The 19,603-nt window shown below is 40.0% G+C and overlaps 1 protein-coding gene across 1 annotated transcript; it reads right to left on the minus strand.

Moving 5' to 3' along the window:
• Positions 1–3,625: 3,625 nt before the first annotated feature.
• LOC108695867 lies at positions 3,626–19,241 on the minus strand. The gene is made up of 9 exons (XM_018224822.2): positions 19,088–19,241; positions 18,338–18,559; positions 16,813–17,019; positions 14,822–15,055; positions 11,901–12,054; positions 10,303–10,412; positions 7,964–8,077; positions 6,116–6,262; positions 3,626–4,759 (listed from the first exon to the last, which is right to left on the minus strand). The coding sequence occupies exons 1-9, from the start codon at positions 19,178–19,180 to the stop codon at positions 4,625–4,627; spliced, it is 1,416 nt and encodes a 471-aa protein (XP_018080311.2). The 5' UTR covers positions 19,181–19,241; the 3' UTR covers positions 3,626–4,624.
• Positions 19,242–19,603: the final 362 nt, after the last annotated feature.

A 19,603-nucleotide genomic window follows, 5' to 3' on the forward strand; every position in this document is an offset into this window, starting at 1 on the left:
GATTCGATTCGGACAAAAAAAACGATTTAATTTGGGTTGGTCTTTTTGAATTCGAATTTCGAAGTTTTTTTAAAATCGAAATCTGACCCTTGATAAAGCTGCCCCTAAACATTAGAACATTGCCACTATTTTAGACATATTTCTGTAAAATTTTATAGCACTGCGTATTCATGTAGTGCTTTATAAATAAAGTTATACATACATACATTCCAAACTAACATACTGACAGCGGGTAATGTATACAACTGGCAGTTGGGTGCCATCAAGTGGTAATAAAGCATAATAACAACTGAAATATTGTGCTGTTAGTCTAGTGAAGTATATTTGTTTAGTAGTGAAGTTGCTGCAACAGTTCCCATGTGCCGGATTCACAGTATCTTTCTGTTTTCTGTTGTTTTTCAAGTCCAAGCAGATAAAAAAGGGACCGAAGTGGCAACTATTGTCTGTTAGTATATAGCCATCTGAATCTGAATCAGGTGATACATATAGAAAGTACAGTCACTATTTACATTGAGGAGGAGCAGTTATTGGCTTTTTGTAGACTTACAGTGACACCCAATGGATAAAATATAAACTTTACCGCTAATTTATCCTCATGGCTTTATAGAACTTTGCCCATTAAGATTGAGTTTTAGACACCCCCTGCACATTTGTGCATTTTTTTAAAATGTGTTGCAGCTGCCAAAATGTTTAGTGTGCTCCATTCAGTTACATTAACTCTTTTCATATGACTCCAAGGGGCTGATTTTCTAAAATTCCCATTTCTATTTCTTTCACCGATTGTATTTTTTTCTCTAAAAATGTGTGGTATCTTTGAGATTTATTAAGTTTAAAAACCACCAAAAACTGTAGTTCAGAACTTAGTCCCATAGAAGTCAATGGGAGCTGCTCTGATTGTATTGGACTTTTCTTTTAGCTATTCAGACTTTTAGTGCTCTTACACACGAGCGGTTGTAGCTGCGCTCCCCTGCGTTCCGCTTTTCTGCGTTCAACCGCAGGGGAGCGCAGGAATAGACGCATTACATTTTTCCAAAGGGGCTGTACTCACACAGGCGCATGTAGGTGCTAAACACAGGTTGAGACGCAACATGCTGCATTTTTCCTGCGTTCGTCGCCTACACGCGCCTGTGTGAGTACAGCCCCATTGGAAAAAATGTAATGCGTCTATTCCTGCGCTCCCCTGCGGCTGAATGCAGAAAAACAGAACGCAGGGGAGCCCAGCTACAACCGCTCGTGTGTAAGAGCCCTTAGAGGTTTTTGGATTTTTTTTTGCTAGTAAAGCTCTAACATCACTAAAATTTGACCTTCAATAAATGGGCCTCTAAATGAATAATATTACCTAAGTCAGGGCCAAGCTCGTGGCTAAGTGGAGAGAGATGGAGAGAGAATGCAACGGAGGGGAGTTGAATGGGGGAGGGAAGGGGAGGGAGGAGATTGCGACTGAGGGAAGGAGAATGGGGAAGGGAAGGAAGGAGAATGCGACAGAGGGAAGGGAGGAGAATGCGACAGAGGGAAGGGAGGAGAATGCTATAGAGGGAAGGGGAGAGAATGCGACAGAGGCAAGGGAGGAGAATGCGATAGAGGGAAGGGAGGAGAATACGACAGAGGAAAGGGAGGAGAATGTGACAGAGAGGAGGGAGGAGAACGAGACAGAGGGGAGGGTGACAGGAGGGAGGGGAGAGCGACGGGTGGGTGACAGGAGGGAAGAAAGGGGAGTAAGGGGTGCAAACCAGACTAGGGGTAGGCGGAAGACAATTTTAGAGGTAGCTGCCCAGCGCCCCCCCTATCATTGAGCGTAAGGCAGCTGCCTCTCCTGCCTACACCTAGTTCCGGCTCTTACCCCAGTGAGTGCCCAATTTGCTATGAAGGGAGTAGAATGCTTGCCTGGCTATAAAGCAATAACCTAAGGAGGAGTCAAAACACTAAGGGGGCTATTTACTAAAACTCAAATTAATCTCAGTTTATTATGAAAACAAAGTCAACCAAACTCCCTTCCAATTTGAACTCATTTATCAATAATTTTTCCAAATATAAAAAAACAGAGGCGTCAAAACGTCATGACAAAACCGACCATCAATTAGTATCGTAAGATTAACGCTCCGAAAACTCTTTATCGTATTATCAGACAAAAAACCTGACTTAATGTGATTATCCAGCTCAGATCACAATGTCAAGAAACAAACTTCAGGGACATCTGCCGTTGACTTCTACATGACCTCGACAGATTTGTGATTTGGATTATTAGCAGCTTTGGGGTATGATCAATATTTCCACAAAAAATTTGAGTTTTCCCCCTAAGAAGCTCAACCAGAAAAAAATTGAGGTTTGATAAATGGGCCCATAAAATTGTTTCTGAGATCCAAAACCTGTTAGAGCCAGGTCCATAAGAATGTTAAAGGAAAACTATACCCCCAAAATGAACACTTAAGCAACACATAGTTTATATCATATTAAGTGACATATTAAAAAATCTTACCAAACTGGAATATATACTTAAGAAAATATTGCCCTTTTACATCTCTTGCCTTAAACCCCCATTTTGTGATGGTCTGTGTGCGCCTCAGAGATCACCTGGCCAGAAATACTGCAGCTCTAACTGTAACAGGAAGAGATCACCTGACCAGAAATATTGCAGCTCTAAGTGTAACAGGAAGAGATCACCTGACCAGAAATACTGCAGCTCTAATTGTAACAGGAAGAGATCACCTGACCAGAAATACTGCAGCTCTAACTGTAACAGGAAAAGATCACCTGACCAGAAATACTGCAGCTCTAACTGTAACAGGAAGAAGTGTGGAAGCAAAAGACAGAACTCTGTCTGTTTATTGGCTCATGTGACCTAACATGATGCCAGGGGGCGGCCCTTGTTTTTTAAAATGGCAGTTTTCTATTAATGATTACCCAACGGCACATACTACTAGAAAAGTATATTATTATGAAAATGGTTTATTTACATGAAGCAGGGTTTTACATATGAGCTGTTTTGTGCAATATCTTTTTATAGAGACCTACATTGTTTGGGGGGGTATAGTTTTCCTTTAATATAATGCTGTAAGCCATCATTCAATTCTATTTTTTCCATTTATTTTTTCTAATGCTCTTTTTAAAACCTTCTGTACCTTACTCAGGACAGGGCACTATTGCATTCCTGAAACCTCATTTACAAAGTATGGAGCAGGAGAAAGTACAAAAAACACACACACCAAGCTCCACTTTTTCCATGTTTTGCAGTAGTGTAACTACTAGAGGTGCATCGAGGTGAGATAGCACATGGGCCGCACCCCTACAAGGCCCACTGGAAATGCAAGATCAAAAGGTGTTCACATGTGCAATAGCGCACAACTGCGGAGGGGTGGTCTGGGGTTGGGAGGGTGCAAATCCTGCGCCACAGGGCTTCCTTGTACCCAACTGCACTGGGCTATGTATCTTGAGTCTGATTTTTAATTCAGAGTAAGGTGCAGAGCTCACAGAAATGGTTGCCCCTGGTGCAGCAGGTAAATGCATAATCCCTAAGAGTCATAGTTTGGCACTGCTAAAATGTTCTACTGAATAACGACCCCCTGTGACCCCAATCCAGTTTAGTGCCCAATCACAGGTGACATCTTAAAAAAACATGAGCTGTAAGTGCAAGTGGCTAGCATTTATTTACAACTGAAGCGCATAACATTATTAGTATTCTCCGGAAAACAATTATCCAGCTTGTGAGGCAAAAAAAAATACATGTATTTATTGACTGTAATTACTAACGATCTTAGTGACGTTTCATAAATAGCATAAAAAAGTATTTACAATAATTCCCTCTAGATTACAAAAATTATAAGAAAAGAGTACAAAAAAAAAAAGACCAAGTGGGCCATTGAGGTATCTCGTCTGTAGAAAGAGAAATGTATCTTCACAAACTTTCATTGGTAACTTCAGTTGCAAGGGACAAAAGGTTGAGGTTGTGACACACACATTGGGCGATATTGCTCAGTGGTTTGTGTATGGGACCATTGACTTCTGTTTCAGCCAGGTATCACTTGAACAAATGCCATTATATGAGGACCGATTTGGGCTGAGGATATTGTCCTCTTCTATTGGGTCTGTACAGGTCCCTTATCTGATCCCATCATTTGTCAACGTGCACCAAAATGTGCACCAGGCCAACTGGGATCTGCATAGGAGATGTCCTCATCAAAATCATCAGTTCTTGGGAGTATTTGGAAATGAGAATAAGATGTCATCTTATTTTCTCATAGAGATGAGCAATGGGTGGCCTAGGTGGACCTGTTGGTCTTTTCTACACAATCACATAAAAGCTTAGGAAGTCTAATGCTCAGACAGGGCCTCATGGTGCATCAGAATGTTGGATTTATGTTCCAAACAGAAAACTGGTATTGTCCCATGAGCTGTGTATCACTCAGATCTTCCGTTCTAAAAAGTTAACTCTTTGCTATGAGCCTTGTACCGTGTGTGTTCATGTTGCATTATGAAAAGGTCTGTCTGGTCACCTTCATCAAAGTTCAATTTCTAGGTCCTGGAAATGTGTGCGAGTAAAGATAAATAAATATAAACAATCCAGAATTTGCATGGCCGCTCCTGTAGCAAGGACATTGTGCATGTGAAAGATAAGACTGAGCTGGTCTTAAGGCTGGTTTATAGACTGGTCTACTGTAAAAACTGGGATCTTCTTGAATTCTTCTTGTTTTTTTAGAAAAAGCTGAGCGAGGATGTGATCAGAAGTACCGTGGAAATAATCGTCCATATCAAGGGTTTCCAGCTGGGGAACAGAAAAAAATAAAAAAAGTTTATTAAAGGAGAAGGAAAGCTACCTAGACAGTGTATAGCCAATAGATTAACCACAATAGTGCAAGCGATACGACTATATTTATTCTGTCGAAAGATTAACGGTGCCTGAGTAAACAGCTCTAGAAGCTCTGTTTGTTTAGGATAGCAGCTGCCATATTAGCTTGGTGTGACATCACTTCCTGCCTGAGTCTCCCTCTGCTCACTCATAGCTCTGGGTTCAGATTACAGCAGGTAAAGGAGGGGGGGGAACGGGGGGAAGAGGAACAAACTGAGCATACTCATGCCATAGCCCTCGAGGTTTAAAGGGATACTGTCATGGGAAAAAAAAAAATTTTCAAAATGAATCAGTTAATAGTGCTGCTCCAGCAGAATTCTGCACTGAAATCCATTTCTCAAAAGAGCAAACAGATTTTTTTATATTCAATTTTGACAAATCTGACAAGGGGCTAGACATATTGTCAATTTCCCAGCTGCCTCCAGTCATGTGACTTGTCCTCTGATAAACTTCAATCACTCTTTACTGCTGTACTGCATGTTGGAGTGATATCACCCCTCCCTTTTCCCCCCAGCAGCCAAACAAAAGAACAATGGGAAGGTAACCATATAACAGCTCCCTGACAGCTAACAGCTGCCTGGTAGATCTAAGAACAACACTAAGAAAAACAGCAGCCTGCCAGAAAGCATTTCTATCCTAAAGTGCAGGCACAAGTCACATGACCAGGGGCAGCTGGGAAATTGACAAAATGTCTAGCCCCATGTCAGATTTCAAAATTGAATATAAAAAAATCTGTTTGCTCTTTTGAGAAATGGATTTCAGTGCAGAATTCTGCTGGAGTAGCACTATTAACTGATGTGTTTTGGAAAAAAACATGTTTTCCGATGACAGGATCCCTTTAAGCTGAAAACAGGAAGTCTGATACAGAAGCCCATGAGTACACAATAGAAGGAAAGAAATGTGGTGTTTCTTTAGACAGAGGACTCAGAGCAGCATTACTTTGAGGATTTACTGGTGTATTTATATAGTCCTTTCTGATAAAGCTTTCTTAGTTTTAACATTTTCTTCTCTTTCAAATGGGGACAGCATCAGACTTTTTCCTAGGAAAGATAACATCAGCTGGAGTAAAGCTCCTGCCTCTTTGAGGACCTAATGTTCCATTCCAGGAGGGCAAAAAGCTGCACCTCAGGGACCAAAATACAGGAGCAGAGGGGATTATCAGCTGCTCAAAATACACATGGGCAATTACACAATTTGCTTTATGTATCACAAAGACTTTAAGTGAAAAATAGAAGTTATCAAGCAAATGATGACGTTAGATATATAGCACACCTGGTTTCCAGTGGTGGAGGCCGTAATCATCAATAAATCTTCACTGCACGTGCTCTTGATGTAATGCTGTGTCCCAATTGGAAAGAAAAACACATCACCGATGCCCACGGAAAACTCTTGAACAGGCTCATCCCCTACAATTCCAATCTGTAAGCAGAATCATTAGGTTAGTTCATTGCTGGTTCATCAGGGGTACAGCATAGATTACTTAAACCTTAGCGTACAACTATTTTGTTCTGTGCACTGTATTATTTATTTTTAGTGATGGGCGAATTTGTGCCGTTTCGCTTCGCCGAAAAATTCGCGAATTTCGCGAAACGGCGAAAAATTCGCGAAACGGCGCCGGCGTCTCGTTTTTGACGCCGGCGCCCGTTTTTTCGGCGCCGGCGCCCGTTTTTGGCGCCGGCGCCCGTTTTTTCGAAAAAAAAATTTTGACGCCGGCGAATTTTTACCGCGAATTTTCGCGGGCGTTTCGCGAATTTATTCGCTTGGCGCGAATCGAGCAAATTCGCCGCGAATTCGCGCCTGGCGAATAAATTCGCCCATCACTATTTATTTTTAGTAGTAGTAGTATTAACAGTATTATTTATGATTCAGTATTCAAGAGTATAAGTCTTGGATCTCTAAATAGAGGTGACTGCCGAGGTCTCTGTGCAGTGCGGCCAGAGTGGTAGGCAGCAATGGTGGATGGGATGGTTCATATACAGGTATAAGAACCTGTTATCCAGAATGTTAGGGAATTGGGGTTTTCTGGATAATGGATCTTTCTGTAATTTGGATCTCCATACCTTAAGTCTACTATAAAATCATGTAAACATTAAATAAACCCAATAGGCTGGTTTTGCTTCCAATAAGGATTAATTAAATCTTAGTTGGGATCAAGTACAAGCGACTGTTTTATTATTACATAGAAGGAAATCATTTAAACCATTAAAGGGGTGGTTCACCTTTAAGTTAACTTTTAGTATGTTATAGAATGGTTAATTCTAAGCAACTTTTCAAATGGTCTCCATAAGGGCAGAGACACACGTTGAGATTCGGAGCGATTAGATGCCTATTTTTCAGACGACTAATCTCCCTGATCTGCCTTCCCCCTGGCTAGAATCTAAATCGCCGGCGGGATGGCACTCGGAACGCTTCGATTTCCAAAGTCGCCCGAAATCTCCTCATGAGACAACATCGGCGACTTCGAGAAATGAAGCGCTACGAGGTCAGGGCGATTAGCCGCCTGAAAAATAGGCAATTTGTCGCCGGGCAACTAATCTCCCGAATCTCAACGTGTGTCTCTGCCCTTATGGAGACCATTTGAAAAGTTGCTTAGAATTAGCCATTCTATAACATACTAAAAGTTAACTTCAAGGTGAACCACCCCTTTAATGGAGTTCGGGAGATTTTTTGTCAGGCGACTAAATGTCCCTGAATCTCCACGTGTGTCTCTTTTTTTTTTTTTTTATAGTTTTTGAATTATTTGCCTTTTTCTTCTGACTGTTTCCAGCTTTCAAATGGGGGTCACTGACCCCATCTAAAAAACAAATGCTCTGTAAGGCTACAAATGTATTGTTATTGCTTCTTTTTATTCCTCATCTTTCTATTCAGTCCTCTCCTATTCATATTCCAGTCTCTTATTCAAATCAATGCATGGTTGCTAGGGGAATTTGGACCCTAGTAACCACATTGCAGAAACTGCAAACTGGAGAGCTGCTGAACAAAAAGCTAAATAATGGAAAAACCATAAATATCATACTTAAAGTTAATTTAAAGGTAAACAACCCCTTTAATGGAAAAATGGTTCCTTTGTGATGTGTATTGGTGGTTACAGCAAAAGGTTAAAAGAATAAGAGGAATTACCTGACCACATCCGCTGATGACATATCCCATCTCATGCGCATTGAAGTGAAAGTGTGGCACCCGCAGGCCATTAGAGAAGATGCGTAAGGTCCCAAGGGTGAGTGTGTCGGCATGCTGGTGGGAACAAGGGAAACGTATAGAATTAAAGCTTTCTACTTGACTTAACTTGTGGTCTTAATTATACCACTGACTTTTCTTTTTTTCTAACCCAAATAAGTTGTTCTGAACTTAGATCAAATGATAGTCGTGTACAGTTCTAAGCCTCTCGTTACAGTCTGAGCCTCAAACTCTTGGGTTCAACTGATGAAACTTGTCATATACTTAAGATTTATCAAAGGTCAAGGTGAATTTTCGAATTTCAAGCTATTTTTTGTGTACTTCGACTAGGGAATAGTCTGAATTCGATTTGAATTTGAAAAAAAATTCAAAAATTTGAATATCAAAATTTATCATGTACTCTCTCTTTAAAAATTTGAATTCGACCATTCGCCATCTAAAACCTGCCGAATTGCTGTTTTAGCCTATGGGGGATCTCCTAGAGGTCAATTAGTCAATTGGTGGACTTTGAAAAATCTAAGTTTTTTTGGGGGAAAACTTTGAATCGAATTCGATCGAATGCACTATTCCTTTGATTTGTACAATTCAAATTCGGCCGAATACGGACCTATTCAACCAAAAAAAAACTTCGACTTAATTTAGGTTGGTCTTTTTGAATTCTAATTTCGAAGCTTTTTCAATTTGAAATTCGACCCTTATGCCCCTTAGTGACAGGTAAATGGCTTCGATTTTCAAACATTCAATTATAAAGACTTTATAAGTTCCCCTGGGTCAAAGGCTGATGTGATTGATACAAAGCTCAGTGGAATTTACTTGTGCATTATAAATAAAAGATAAATGAGTCACCAAGTTGCACTCCAGTATCAGAGAGGACTGCAAATACCCAGGATTTCAATTTAAGGTTGGAAATACACAGGAAAGATGCATTTATTTTGGGGCTCTGCTTTTATCAGTATTCAAATGTAATATAACAATTAAGAAAAATAAAGATATTGTTTTATTGTCGTCGTGATGTGGTTCTAGCGATGACGTGGCCATCGAATATACAGATCTGTGGACCAGAATAGGTGGGTCAGAGTGTGTCTGTCTACAAATGTCTAAATTATTAGCATTTTTAGCATCTCCAGACAAGGCATGTCATCTATCAATGGAGAATAACAAGCTCAATCTCAGTTCACAGGAGCCATATTCTGGGTGCAGAATTGGACTGGGCTGTCGGACACCGGGAAAAACCCCAGTGGGCCTTCATGGGCCCCCCCAGCCCAAGCTCACCGACCCGTCCCCTCTCCTGATGACATGCGGAAAGTTCAGGAGATGAGAGGTAAAAGGAACGGGGCACACTGGGTGGGGGGGATTGATGGACACCAGGAGGCGGGCCCTTGAAGTCAGCCCTGGCCCCGGATACCCCAGTACGACTCTGTCTGGTTGTACCTGCGTGTTGTTAGGAGTCACCAAGAGTAGAAAGGTAGCTAATGCCTAACAACAACACCAATTTTAAAAATATTTCCACTGGCTTTTACACTCTCTGTTCCTCTAACATAAAGAAGTCTTCTATACCATGTTCATACAAACATATTTATTATTTTAAAGGAGAACTAAACCCTAAAAATGAATGTGGCTAAAAATGGCATATGTTATATAATGAACTTATTGCACGAGGCTAAAGTTTGAGCTTGTCAATAGCAGCAATGATCCAGGACTTCAAACTTGTCACAGGGGGTCACCATCTTGGAAAGTGTCTGTGACACTCACATGCTCAGTGGGCTCTGATTGGCTGTTGAGAAGCTAAGCTTAGGGCTCGTCACTAATTATCCAGCAGAAAATGAGCTTCCCTGGCTGTAATATAAGCTGATGCTACAGGTTTGCTGATTATTAAATTCTGATGCTAATTGCACTGGTTTCTGTGCTGCCATGTAGTAATTATGTGTATTAATGACTAATCAGCCTTATATTGTGACATTTCTATTCTATGTGTACTGTATATTGTGAGTGGGTCCCTAAGCTCAGTAAGTGACAGCAGCACAGAGCATGTGCAGTGAATCAGCAGAAAAGAAGATGGGGAGCTACTGGGGCATCTTTGGAGACACAGATCTTTACTGCTAAAGGACTGTGGTTGCCTTGGGCTGGTACAGAAGCACAAAACATCATGTACAACATTTCTAGCTACTTCTTTAGTTAGGCTTTAGTTCTCCTTTACTTGTTCTCCTGCCTCTGATCTTCTACTTGTAAGTGATAATTTTAGCAATGAATAGAATGTAAACAATTCTGAGCATTTGATTTACCTGATTCAAAGATTCACTGTAGATTTTTTCATTCTCATTTAAGCCAACTCCATTCTTGCGATACCGCGCCCACTGCATTTTACCCCCGGGGAAGATAAATTCTTTGGAACCTACAAATAAGTCGGCAGAAATGAATAGAAATCCCAGTATTCAGTAGAACAGCCACAGTTAGAAGACATGAGTTTCCTAATGAAGGAAACAGGAGGTTATCCTTTTTCTTGCCACTTTATGAACTGAATGATTCTTTTTTAATTTTTTTTTTAAATATTTCTTTTAATATAATCTGTTTTTGACGGCATGGCTAAGGTGCAAGTAAAAAACTAGCTTTTTATTCTACAGAGACCTTTCTAAAATGACCTTTTAGAATGTTGTAGTCAGTAGGCATTGATATTCTGACATCTACAATAGGTTTTTTTTTCTCTCTCGATGGGGCATGTTTACTAACATTGGAGATAAATATCTCAGAAGATCTCCGGAGATGTTGCCCATAGCAACCAACCAGATCTTTGCTTTTGTTTTCTAAAGACCCCCATACATTGACAGATATAAGATGCAGACAGATTTAAGGTGGCCATACACAGAGAGATCCGCTCGTTTGGCGATGTCTCCATACGAGCGGATCTCTCCCGATATGCCCACCTTGAGGTGGGCAATATCGGGCTGATCAGATCGTGGGCCCTAAGGCCCAACGTCGGATCCTAACGAATAGTAATGGACGGTCGGATTGCGTGACCGCATCAACGAATAGATGCGGCCGCAATCCAACGGGATTTTTCGTCCCATTCGATCGAGATCTGCCCGACTTTCGGCCAGATCTCGATCGGAGAAGCCCGTCGGGGGCCCCATACACGGCCAATAAGCTGCCGACACAGTCTGTCGGAAGCTTTTATCGGCCCGTGTATGGCCACCTTAAGTCAGTTCGACTGGCTTCCCCAATCAATATCTAGACGAAATTCGGGCAGATGACGTTCGGGCGGGTTTAAAAGTCGGATCGAGGACCATATTGGTTCACTAATGCGATCCTCAATCTGACCAGCCGTATTCTTCTCATTGTGATCCGATCATTTTGCCCTAGGGCCCACAATTGGATCAGTCCGATATCGCTCACCTCAAGGTGGTCCTATCGGGGAGAGATCCGCTCGTTTGGGGAATCACCAACAAGCAGATCTCCCTATGTACGGCCAACTTAACTTGTAGGTGACTGTTTAAATCTAATTGCTGATTGGTTACCATGGGCAACATCTCCAGAAATATCTGGAGATATTTATCTCCAATGTTAGCAAACATTTTTAATTCTGAACCAAAGAGCCCCAGAACAAAATATTTTATGTTATTCAAAACTTTTTTGATTTTTCATTAAAGTCTAATGTCTAGAAGATTATACTAAAATGTAATTTTAAGACATTCACCTTATATCTTATGAGAATATTCTGAGATCAGTTTGAAAGGCCATTACCTGATCAGTAAACTTCTGCTGTTTAAATATTTGCTGGAATCCAAATTTTTATTGCAGTAAAGAGGGTGGCAATGTACTAGGGGAAGGCAATTTAGATGTAGGTACTTGAATTCACATCTATAGTGAGCAATAATATAAATACCTTTCAGATCATAAAAGTATTTCCAGACAGAAGAGTTGGCCGACTGATCGTAGCTTGCGTTATTAACCAGATCTTTCAGGTTTGTGGGGAGGTTTATTGACTGATCTTCTATTGGCTTCTTAAATGTCCTGATAAACTGCACTCCTCCTTCCGGCTGAAACGAGACAATAACACAGTTCTTAAGGGGAATGCAATAAAAGTTGTTAATGGAATCAATATCCTAATGGAAACAATTTGCAATTTCACATACTGTATTGAATAAAGATGTTCTCCATTTTTGCTCCAAAACATTTCGCTACCTTCAACTGGCTCTTAAATAATGTCAATTTGCAATTTTATAACAGTTTAATGATGAATATGACATTGTGAAATAGGAATTTATGTTCTTCTATGTATTGTCTTCTATGTCATTGTTTATGACTTTTACTGCATTTCCCCGTTAAAGCCTTTAAACGAAGGACAGAATTGATTATGGATTCTGAAGGTGACTCAAGAGCTCGACCTGAAAATGTCAGGGTGCTTTAGATCCAATAGTCCTAAAGAAACATTTGTAATAATATGCCATTCAGTGTACAGATGGGTGACCTGTTATCCACAACGCTTGGGACCCGGGGTTTACCAGATAATCTCTGTAATTTCTTCATACCTTGGGGTAAATTTATCAAAGAGTGAAGTTCCGCCACTAGAGTAAAATTCCGCAGCTCTCAATTCATTTCTATGGGATTTTGAAAGGCATATTTATCAATGGGTGAACGTGAAAGTTCACCCTTTCATAAATACGCCTATAAAAATCCCATAGAAATGAATGGAGAGTGGCGGAATTTCACTCTAGTGGCGGAACTTCACTATTAACGTCACTCTTTGATAAATATACCCCCTTATGGGGCTGATTCACTATGGGTCGAATATCGAGGGTTAATTAACCCTCGATATTCGACTAGGAATTGAAATCCTTCGAATATCGAAGTCGAAGGATTTAGCGCAGAAAATTCGATCGAACGATCGAAGGATAATTCCTTCGATCGAACGATTAAATCCTTCGAATCGAATGATTCGACGGATTTTAATCCAACGATCGAAGGAATATCCTTCGATCAAAAAAAGTTAGGCAAGCCTATGGGGACCTTCCCCATAGGCTAACATTGACTTCGGTAGCTTTTATCTGCCGAACTAGGGGGTCGAAGTTTTTTTTAAAGAGACAGTACTTCGACTATCGAATGGTCGAATAGCCGAACGATTTTTACTTCGAATCCTTCGATTCAAAGTCGTAGTCGAAGGTCGAAGTAGCCCATTCGATGGACGAAGTAGCCCAAAAAAACCTTCGAAATTCGAAGTTTTTTTACTTCGATTCCTTCACTCGGAGTTAGCGAATCGGCCCCTAAGTCTACTGAAATAAGGTTTAAGCATGCATTAAACCAAGTAGGATTGTTTTGCTTCCAATAAGGATTAATTATATCTTAGTTTGGATCCAGGACAAGCGTCTGTTTTATTATTACAAAAAAGGAAATCATTTAAAAAAAATTGGATTATTTAGAAAAAGGAGTCGGTTGGGAGACAACCTTTCCATAATTCAGAACTCTCTGGATAACGGGTTTCTGATAACAAATTCCATACCAATGCCATATTGCACCTTAGGTTTCGCATGTTGCCAAGTTTGAGGCAACACTCTAAAGTTGGCCATAGACGCACTGATAATATGGTACAAAATAAATTTCAGTATGATATTCGGTGCATGAATGGTGGCAGACAAGCCTTTCGATATCAGCAGAAGACTTGGATATCGGTCGGCTTGCCGATCGGGCTGTCTGGAAAATTTTAATTGGGCACCTTTGAAGGCACTCGGACATCGGCCATCGTTAGTGCTGAATCTTCAGATATAGGTAGAATTCTATTGTTTTCTTTTATATCTGACGATTCAGCTCTACACGTGTGTATTAAAACAAACGATCTTTCCTGGAATGTTCTTTTCCAGGAAAGATCGTAATTGTAAGGTTTATGGCCAAGTTAAGGCAGAGCAACATATTATCTCATACTCTGAACTCTCATCTGACTTCAGTAGAAGTCAACAAACGTTAAGGGGCTGATTCATTAATGGTCGAATATCGAGGGTTAATTAACCCTCGATATTAGACTAGGAATTGAAATCCTTCGACTTCGAATATCGAAGTCGAAGGATTTAGCGCAAATACTGCGTTCGTACGATCGAAGGATTATTCCTTCGAATCGAACGATTCGAAGGATTTTAATCCAACGATCGAAGGAATATCCTTCGATCAAAAAAAGTTAGCCAAGCCTATGGGGACCTTCCCCATAGGCTAACATTGACTTCGGTAGCTTTTAGATGGCGAACTAGGGGGTCAAAGTTTTTTTAGAGAGACAGTACTTCGACTATCGAATGGTCGAATAGTCGAACGATTTTTACTTCGAATCCTTCGATTCGAAGTCGTAGTCGATGGTCAAAGTAGCCCAAAAAATACTTCGAAAAATTATTTTTGTCACCCCCAACACACCAGAAACAGAAGTTCAACACTGTCAAAAAAGGTTTCTAAAATGATTAGAATGCTACTCTTAAATTTGCTTGTAATTTCAAGGAAGAGACATGAATAGCTTTCCACATTGGTCAGTGTCAGGCTGATGATATGTATCCTCGTCTTGCAGGTAGCTAAATGCCTAAGATAACCTCTTATAAAAGCAGTAACACATACATTTGAGAGGCTATAACATTTATGAGGCAGAATTTAATTAGATTCCCACCACAGAACACTGCGTCCTGGTGATGTCTTGGGTGTCTTTTTGGTAGAACTTTAAATACTCATAAAAGTAACCAATGTTACTAATTGTCTACAGTCTCATAAAAGGTATTGCTTAGGTGAAAACTCTACATTTGACACAAGTAACGTTTCTCAGTTTTATGTACCGACCTTTAATGCCCTTGAAAGTATATCTTCTGGGGTCCCAAAAAAAGCATCATCTACATCAAGGGTCTTCAGTTCATCATGAGTAGTAAAGAAGGAGATGATCACACAGTCTTCATCACCCACGCTCTTCACCCAGTGCAGGACGTTTTTGGGAAAGAAAACCACCTGACCAGCAGAAACATTGAATGTGGTTACCGTACTGCCCCCAGCTTCTACGATGCCAATCCATGCTTTTCCCTAAAAAAATGGAGGAAAAAATATAATACAAGACTTTGTTTCTTGCAGTGTAACCAAACTTGTATTCATTACTAAAAACACAATTTCCCCAGGTACCATTTATGTAGTTTTGTAGATTCTAAACGTCCAAAGTGAAAGATTTCCTACCTTTCTATACCTTTTATATTTTACAGTGGGCATTATGGTTTGGAGAGTCCATCCCTATCAAAGCTTACAATCTCTTATGGAAATATAAAGGAATTCAGAAGAAATGTAGATAGCATCTGAGAAAAAGGCAGTAGGTTGCAAGTACAATGATGATGTTCTTTACCCAATATCAAGGGATCAAGTTATTGCAAATATATACAGTATTTGGTTTTCTGATTCTTGCAGCTTGATAGAACCTTAATATATTAGGAATGCACGGAATCCACTATTGTTGGGTTCAGCTGAATCCAGAATCCTTTCTGAAAGATTCAGCTAAATTCCAAACCAAATTGGAACCCTAGTTTGCATATGGAAATGAGGGGGAGGGATAACCATGAGCTGTGTGCACGATTAAAAAAAAAATGATGACTTCCTTGTTTGTGTGACAAAAAGTCATGTGATTTTTCGGATTTTTTTCAGCCAGGCACTTGGATTTGGCCAAATCTGAATCCTGCTGAAAAACGCCAAATCTTGGCCAAATCCAGAACCAAATCTGAATACCATTATGGTGTTCTTTAGAAAATATCAAATGACCAAGTAATTGCAAATGTATACGGTTTTTGGTTTCCTGATTCGTGCAGCGGGACAGAACCTCAATATATTGAGGATGCACCGAATCCAATATTTTAGGGTTCGGACAAATCCTGAATCCTATCTGAAATATTCAGCCAAATCCCGAACTGAATCCAGACCTTAATTTTCATTTGTAAATTAGGAAAATGAGGGGGAAGGAGAACCCATACTGTGTGCAGGGTTAAAAATTTCTTTGTGTGACAAAAAGTCATGTGAATTTTTGGATTCGGATTAGGTTTGGCCAGGCACTTGGATCAGCCGAATACAAATCCTGCTGAAAAATGCAGAATTTAGGCTGAATCCCAAATCGAATACTGGATTCAATGCATCCCTAAAATAAATGTAACTTGCCCTGGAATTATATCAAGTATTGCTCTGTGTCATCATTTATTTATATAACACCAACAAGTTGTATAGCACTTTACAATAATATTATAACAAATAGGGGACAATCAATTTCAAACAAGGGTTGCCCAAACCAAAAACACTGTATCCAAAGGATGTGAGGGTCTCCAAAAATAAAGAGGCAAATATAAAAAGTAGAAAAATGTATTAGGACATGAAGACCTAACGCATTTCGTGCCTATAGGGGCACTTACTCATAAGCTAAATGGCACACCCCTGTACATCTGTTATATAGGGGCTGTGACCAATCACAAGATTACAAACACATGTTACCACTCCACACAATAAGTGAAGTATCCCAAACCAACCCAATAAAAATCAGGGTCGGATCAAACCTGTTTACTATTAAACAGTTGGTCAATATTTGTTACCTGATTGGTGTAATGTTTGTAACTTTCGTTATATTACCCCATTCTGTTTTTTGCTGAATGCCAAGCTGTACATTGACTAGTCCATCTGAATAGGCGACTATATTATTGCAGTAAGACTAATAAACTAGTGACAAGCTTTGGCATTTCATCAGATAAACTTGACACAGAAGCAATCCCATAAATGCCACAAGAATTCCTGCAGTACCTTACAGCAAGACTCACCTGAAGCAAATACCCGTGTTCGTTGGCATTTAGATGCCAGTGTGGGACTTTCATTCCTTGGCTGAAAATCCGTAAGATGCCCAAAGTCATCTTGGCTTGGTGTTTGTTGATACTAACTCCAAACTTCAGTTCTGCCTCTGTAGAGTAATCATTTGGGTTGTTCCTATATCGTGCCCACTGGAGAGAACCCCCTTGGAATGTAAAAACCTTGAAAGTAAATGAAAGAATTAGAAATGTAGTTTATCGTTGGTGTGATGCACTATATAGAAGAGTTTGTATAGAACACTCCACCTACTGCTGACCTCTCTGCCAACTTTCCGAGGCATATATTATAGATGAAGCATATTGGTGTTTCAGGTCAACAATGAAACAGCCCAGAGAAGTCAAACAAAGAGTGAATTTTCTTCCTGAAGTGAAGGAGTGAGGTAGGGCATGTGAACTAGGAACCTGAGACTATTTCTTTGCAGTTTAGCAGGATCTTTTTATATTCCATGTTTACAATTCATTGGTAGAACATTCTTTGCTTCAATACACCATCTCCGCTGTCATAGCACTCGGTGCTTTTTTTGGTGGAAGTATCGACCAGGTAGAACATGCTAAATTCTACTCTTGACTGGTATGAGACATGGTTAGAGGAGATGAGGGTTTGATTTACTAACATAGGTGGTAAATTTCACAAGTGGATTTGGCAATAGCAGCCAATTAGCAATTCGTTTTGAATAGTCTACTACAAGTTAGACATTTTTAAAGATTGTTTTCTATGCGTAACCGAACTACTGCAATTTTGGCACCTCTGTTAGTAAAATAGTCCAAGGTCTCCACTGGAAAGACCGGCTAGTCTTGTGTATATGGTATATGAAGCTAGACCATCTTCAATGGGAAAATTGCAATGGTGTAAAAGAGTTCATATGATGAATATATTCTCAGTGACAGTCTCAAGGCATGGTGCATGATTATAGTAGGTACAAACCTCTTAAGCTTATTTGCACCACAATGAATTGTTATAAACCCCATTACTGGTCATAGAAGACAAGCAACAAGAGAGAACATAATATGACGGATGTGGAGATTAGTACTGATGGAATATGGAAAGCTTTTGTCTCTAATACTGGAAAGAAAACTAAGCAACCATGCAATTGCACTGTCACCTAAGAGTTCCTTGACCAATCTAAGATCCCTAAGCTGGTAGTCAAATAACTGCTTAGCACCTCGTATTTCAAAATAGAGAACACAATGGGGGTCATTTATCAACACTGGGCAAATTTGCCCATGTGCAGTAACCCATGGAAACCAATCAGATTGCTACATTCATTGTTCTACTTGCAGCTGGTTTCAAAAAGCTAATCACTGATTGGTTGCTATAGGTAACTGCCCATGGGCAAATTTGCCCAGTGTTGATAAATGAGCCCCAATGCCTTTTATAATTGCTATGGGTTACTGCTCTACATTAAGACATCCAGTGTTAGTAAACAAACCAGAGTAACTCTTAAACATGTAAATACCTTTCCTTGGAATTTGAACCTACCTTTGTTTTACCAATATTATTAAGAAAATTGAATCGACTGTCAACGTTGTTCTGTGAAGGCTGATTCACTGTGGTGGAAACTGATGTGTCCTGGCCAGTTCTGGGGCTATATTGTCCCACATAAACTAAAGCCAATATCAACACTCCAATTGCCGTGGTGATCAGACATGCCAAAAAGCAAGCCAGGAAGATCCGCATCATGGACCAATAGTATTTTTTGTTCTGAAAAATAAGTAGGAAAATGTTTAAGGCATGGACAACCTTTTTGTTTATGGCCAAAATTAATTGGGGAAAATACTCATGTGCCCCTGCAATGCTATTTTTAGTATAATGCACTCATTGATATTATTGTTCTGGTTTCTATGAAATAACTTATATGTTATGAGTTCTTTTTTCCAACCCTCACTTTCCCATAACTCAACTTATCTCATCTCCTGATGCCCCCTTACTGACTAATGTGCTGTCCTTCTTCTCCTGTGTGTTGCCTCCAACATTGACTTCACTCTCAGCCCCATCTGATCCTTTTCTGACTCAATAACTCAATGTGCTCCTCAATGGGGTCCAACTGTGCTCAAGCGTCTGCATCTGTCATATTTGTCTAGGGTCCCTTTACACCTGAATGGTTTCTGAGGGTCACAAGATCTCAAGCAAATTTTGCAAATTTTACTACATTGACCACATAGATTTCAAAAATAACCCTAATGACTTTTGCAATAAGTAAAATTGGGCAGCCATGAACAAAATAGATACCTCTACAGATGAATGAGGATTCTTCTGTGATATTTTAGAAGGTTCCATACTTGGGAGTCCCTCTTCTTGCCTCACAAAGCCTGGGTTGTCCATAGACTAATGGGACGAGTAGGACTGTGTATATGGTAGATCTGCAGCCTGTGGAAGTTAGTCTGAAATGGAACTCCCTTTTATAGTTCATAGAAGGAAACAAATGTCCTGCGTTTACTTGGTGAGCAAAAAATGCGACAATAAGTTCAATAAAAATATCACTCTTCAAAACTAATGGTGCATTCTACCCATGACAGGAGTTCCTCAATAAATAGGTGTTGAGTCATAACCATGTAACAAACATGTTTAACAGGAACAATGCCCGAGAAATAGGATTTTCCCAACTGCTTTATGTATATTTGGCCACATCAATCACTGAGGTGAAGTAGTAATTAGAAATGTATATGCGTTAAGCCGCAGTGATCCCCAACCAGTAGCTCGTGAGCAACATGTTGCTCTCCAACCCCTTGGATGTTGCTCCCAGTG

This window comes from Xenopus laevis, chromosome 1L (genome assembly GCF_017654675.1).
Source record: "Xenopus laevis strain J_2021 chromosome 1L, Xenopus_laevis_v10.1, whole genome shotgun sequence".
Classification (NCBI taxonomy): domain Eukaryota; kingdom Metazoa; phylum Chordata; class Amphibia; order Anura; family Pipidae; genus Xenopus; species Xenopus laevis.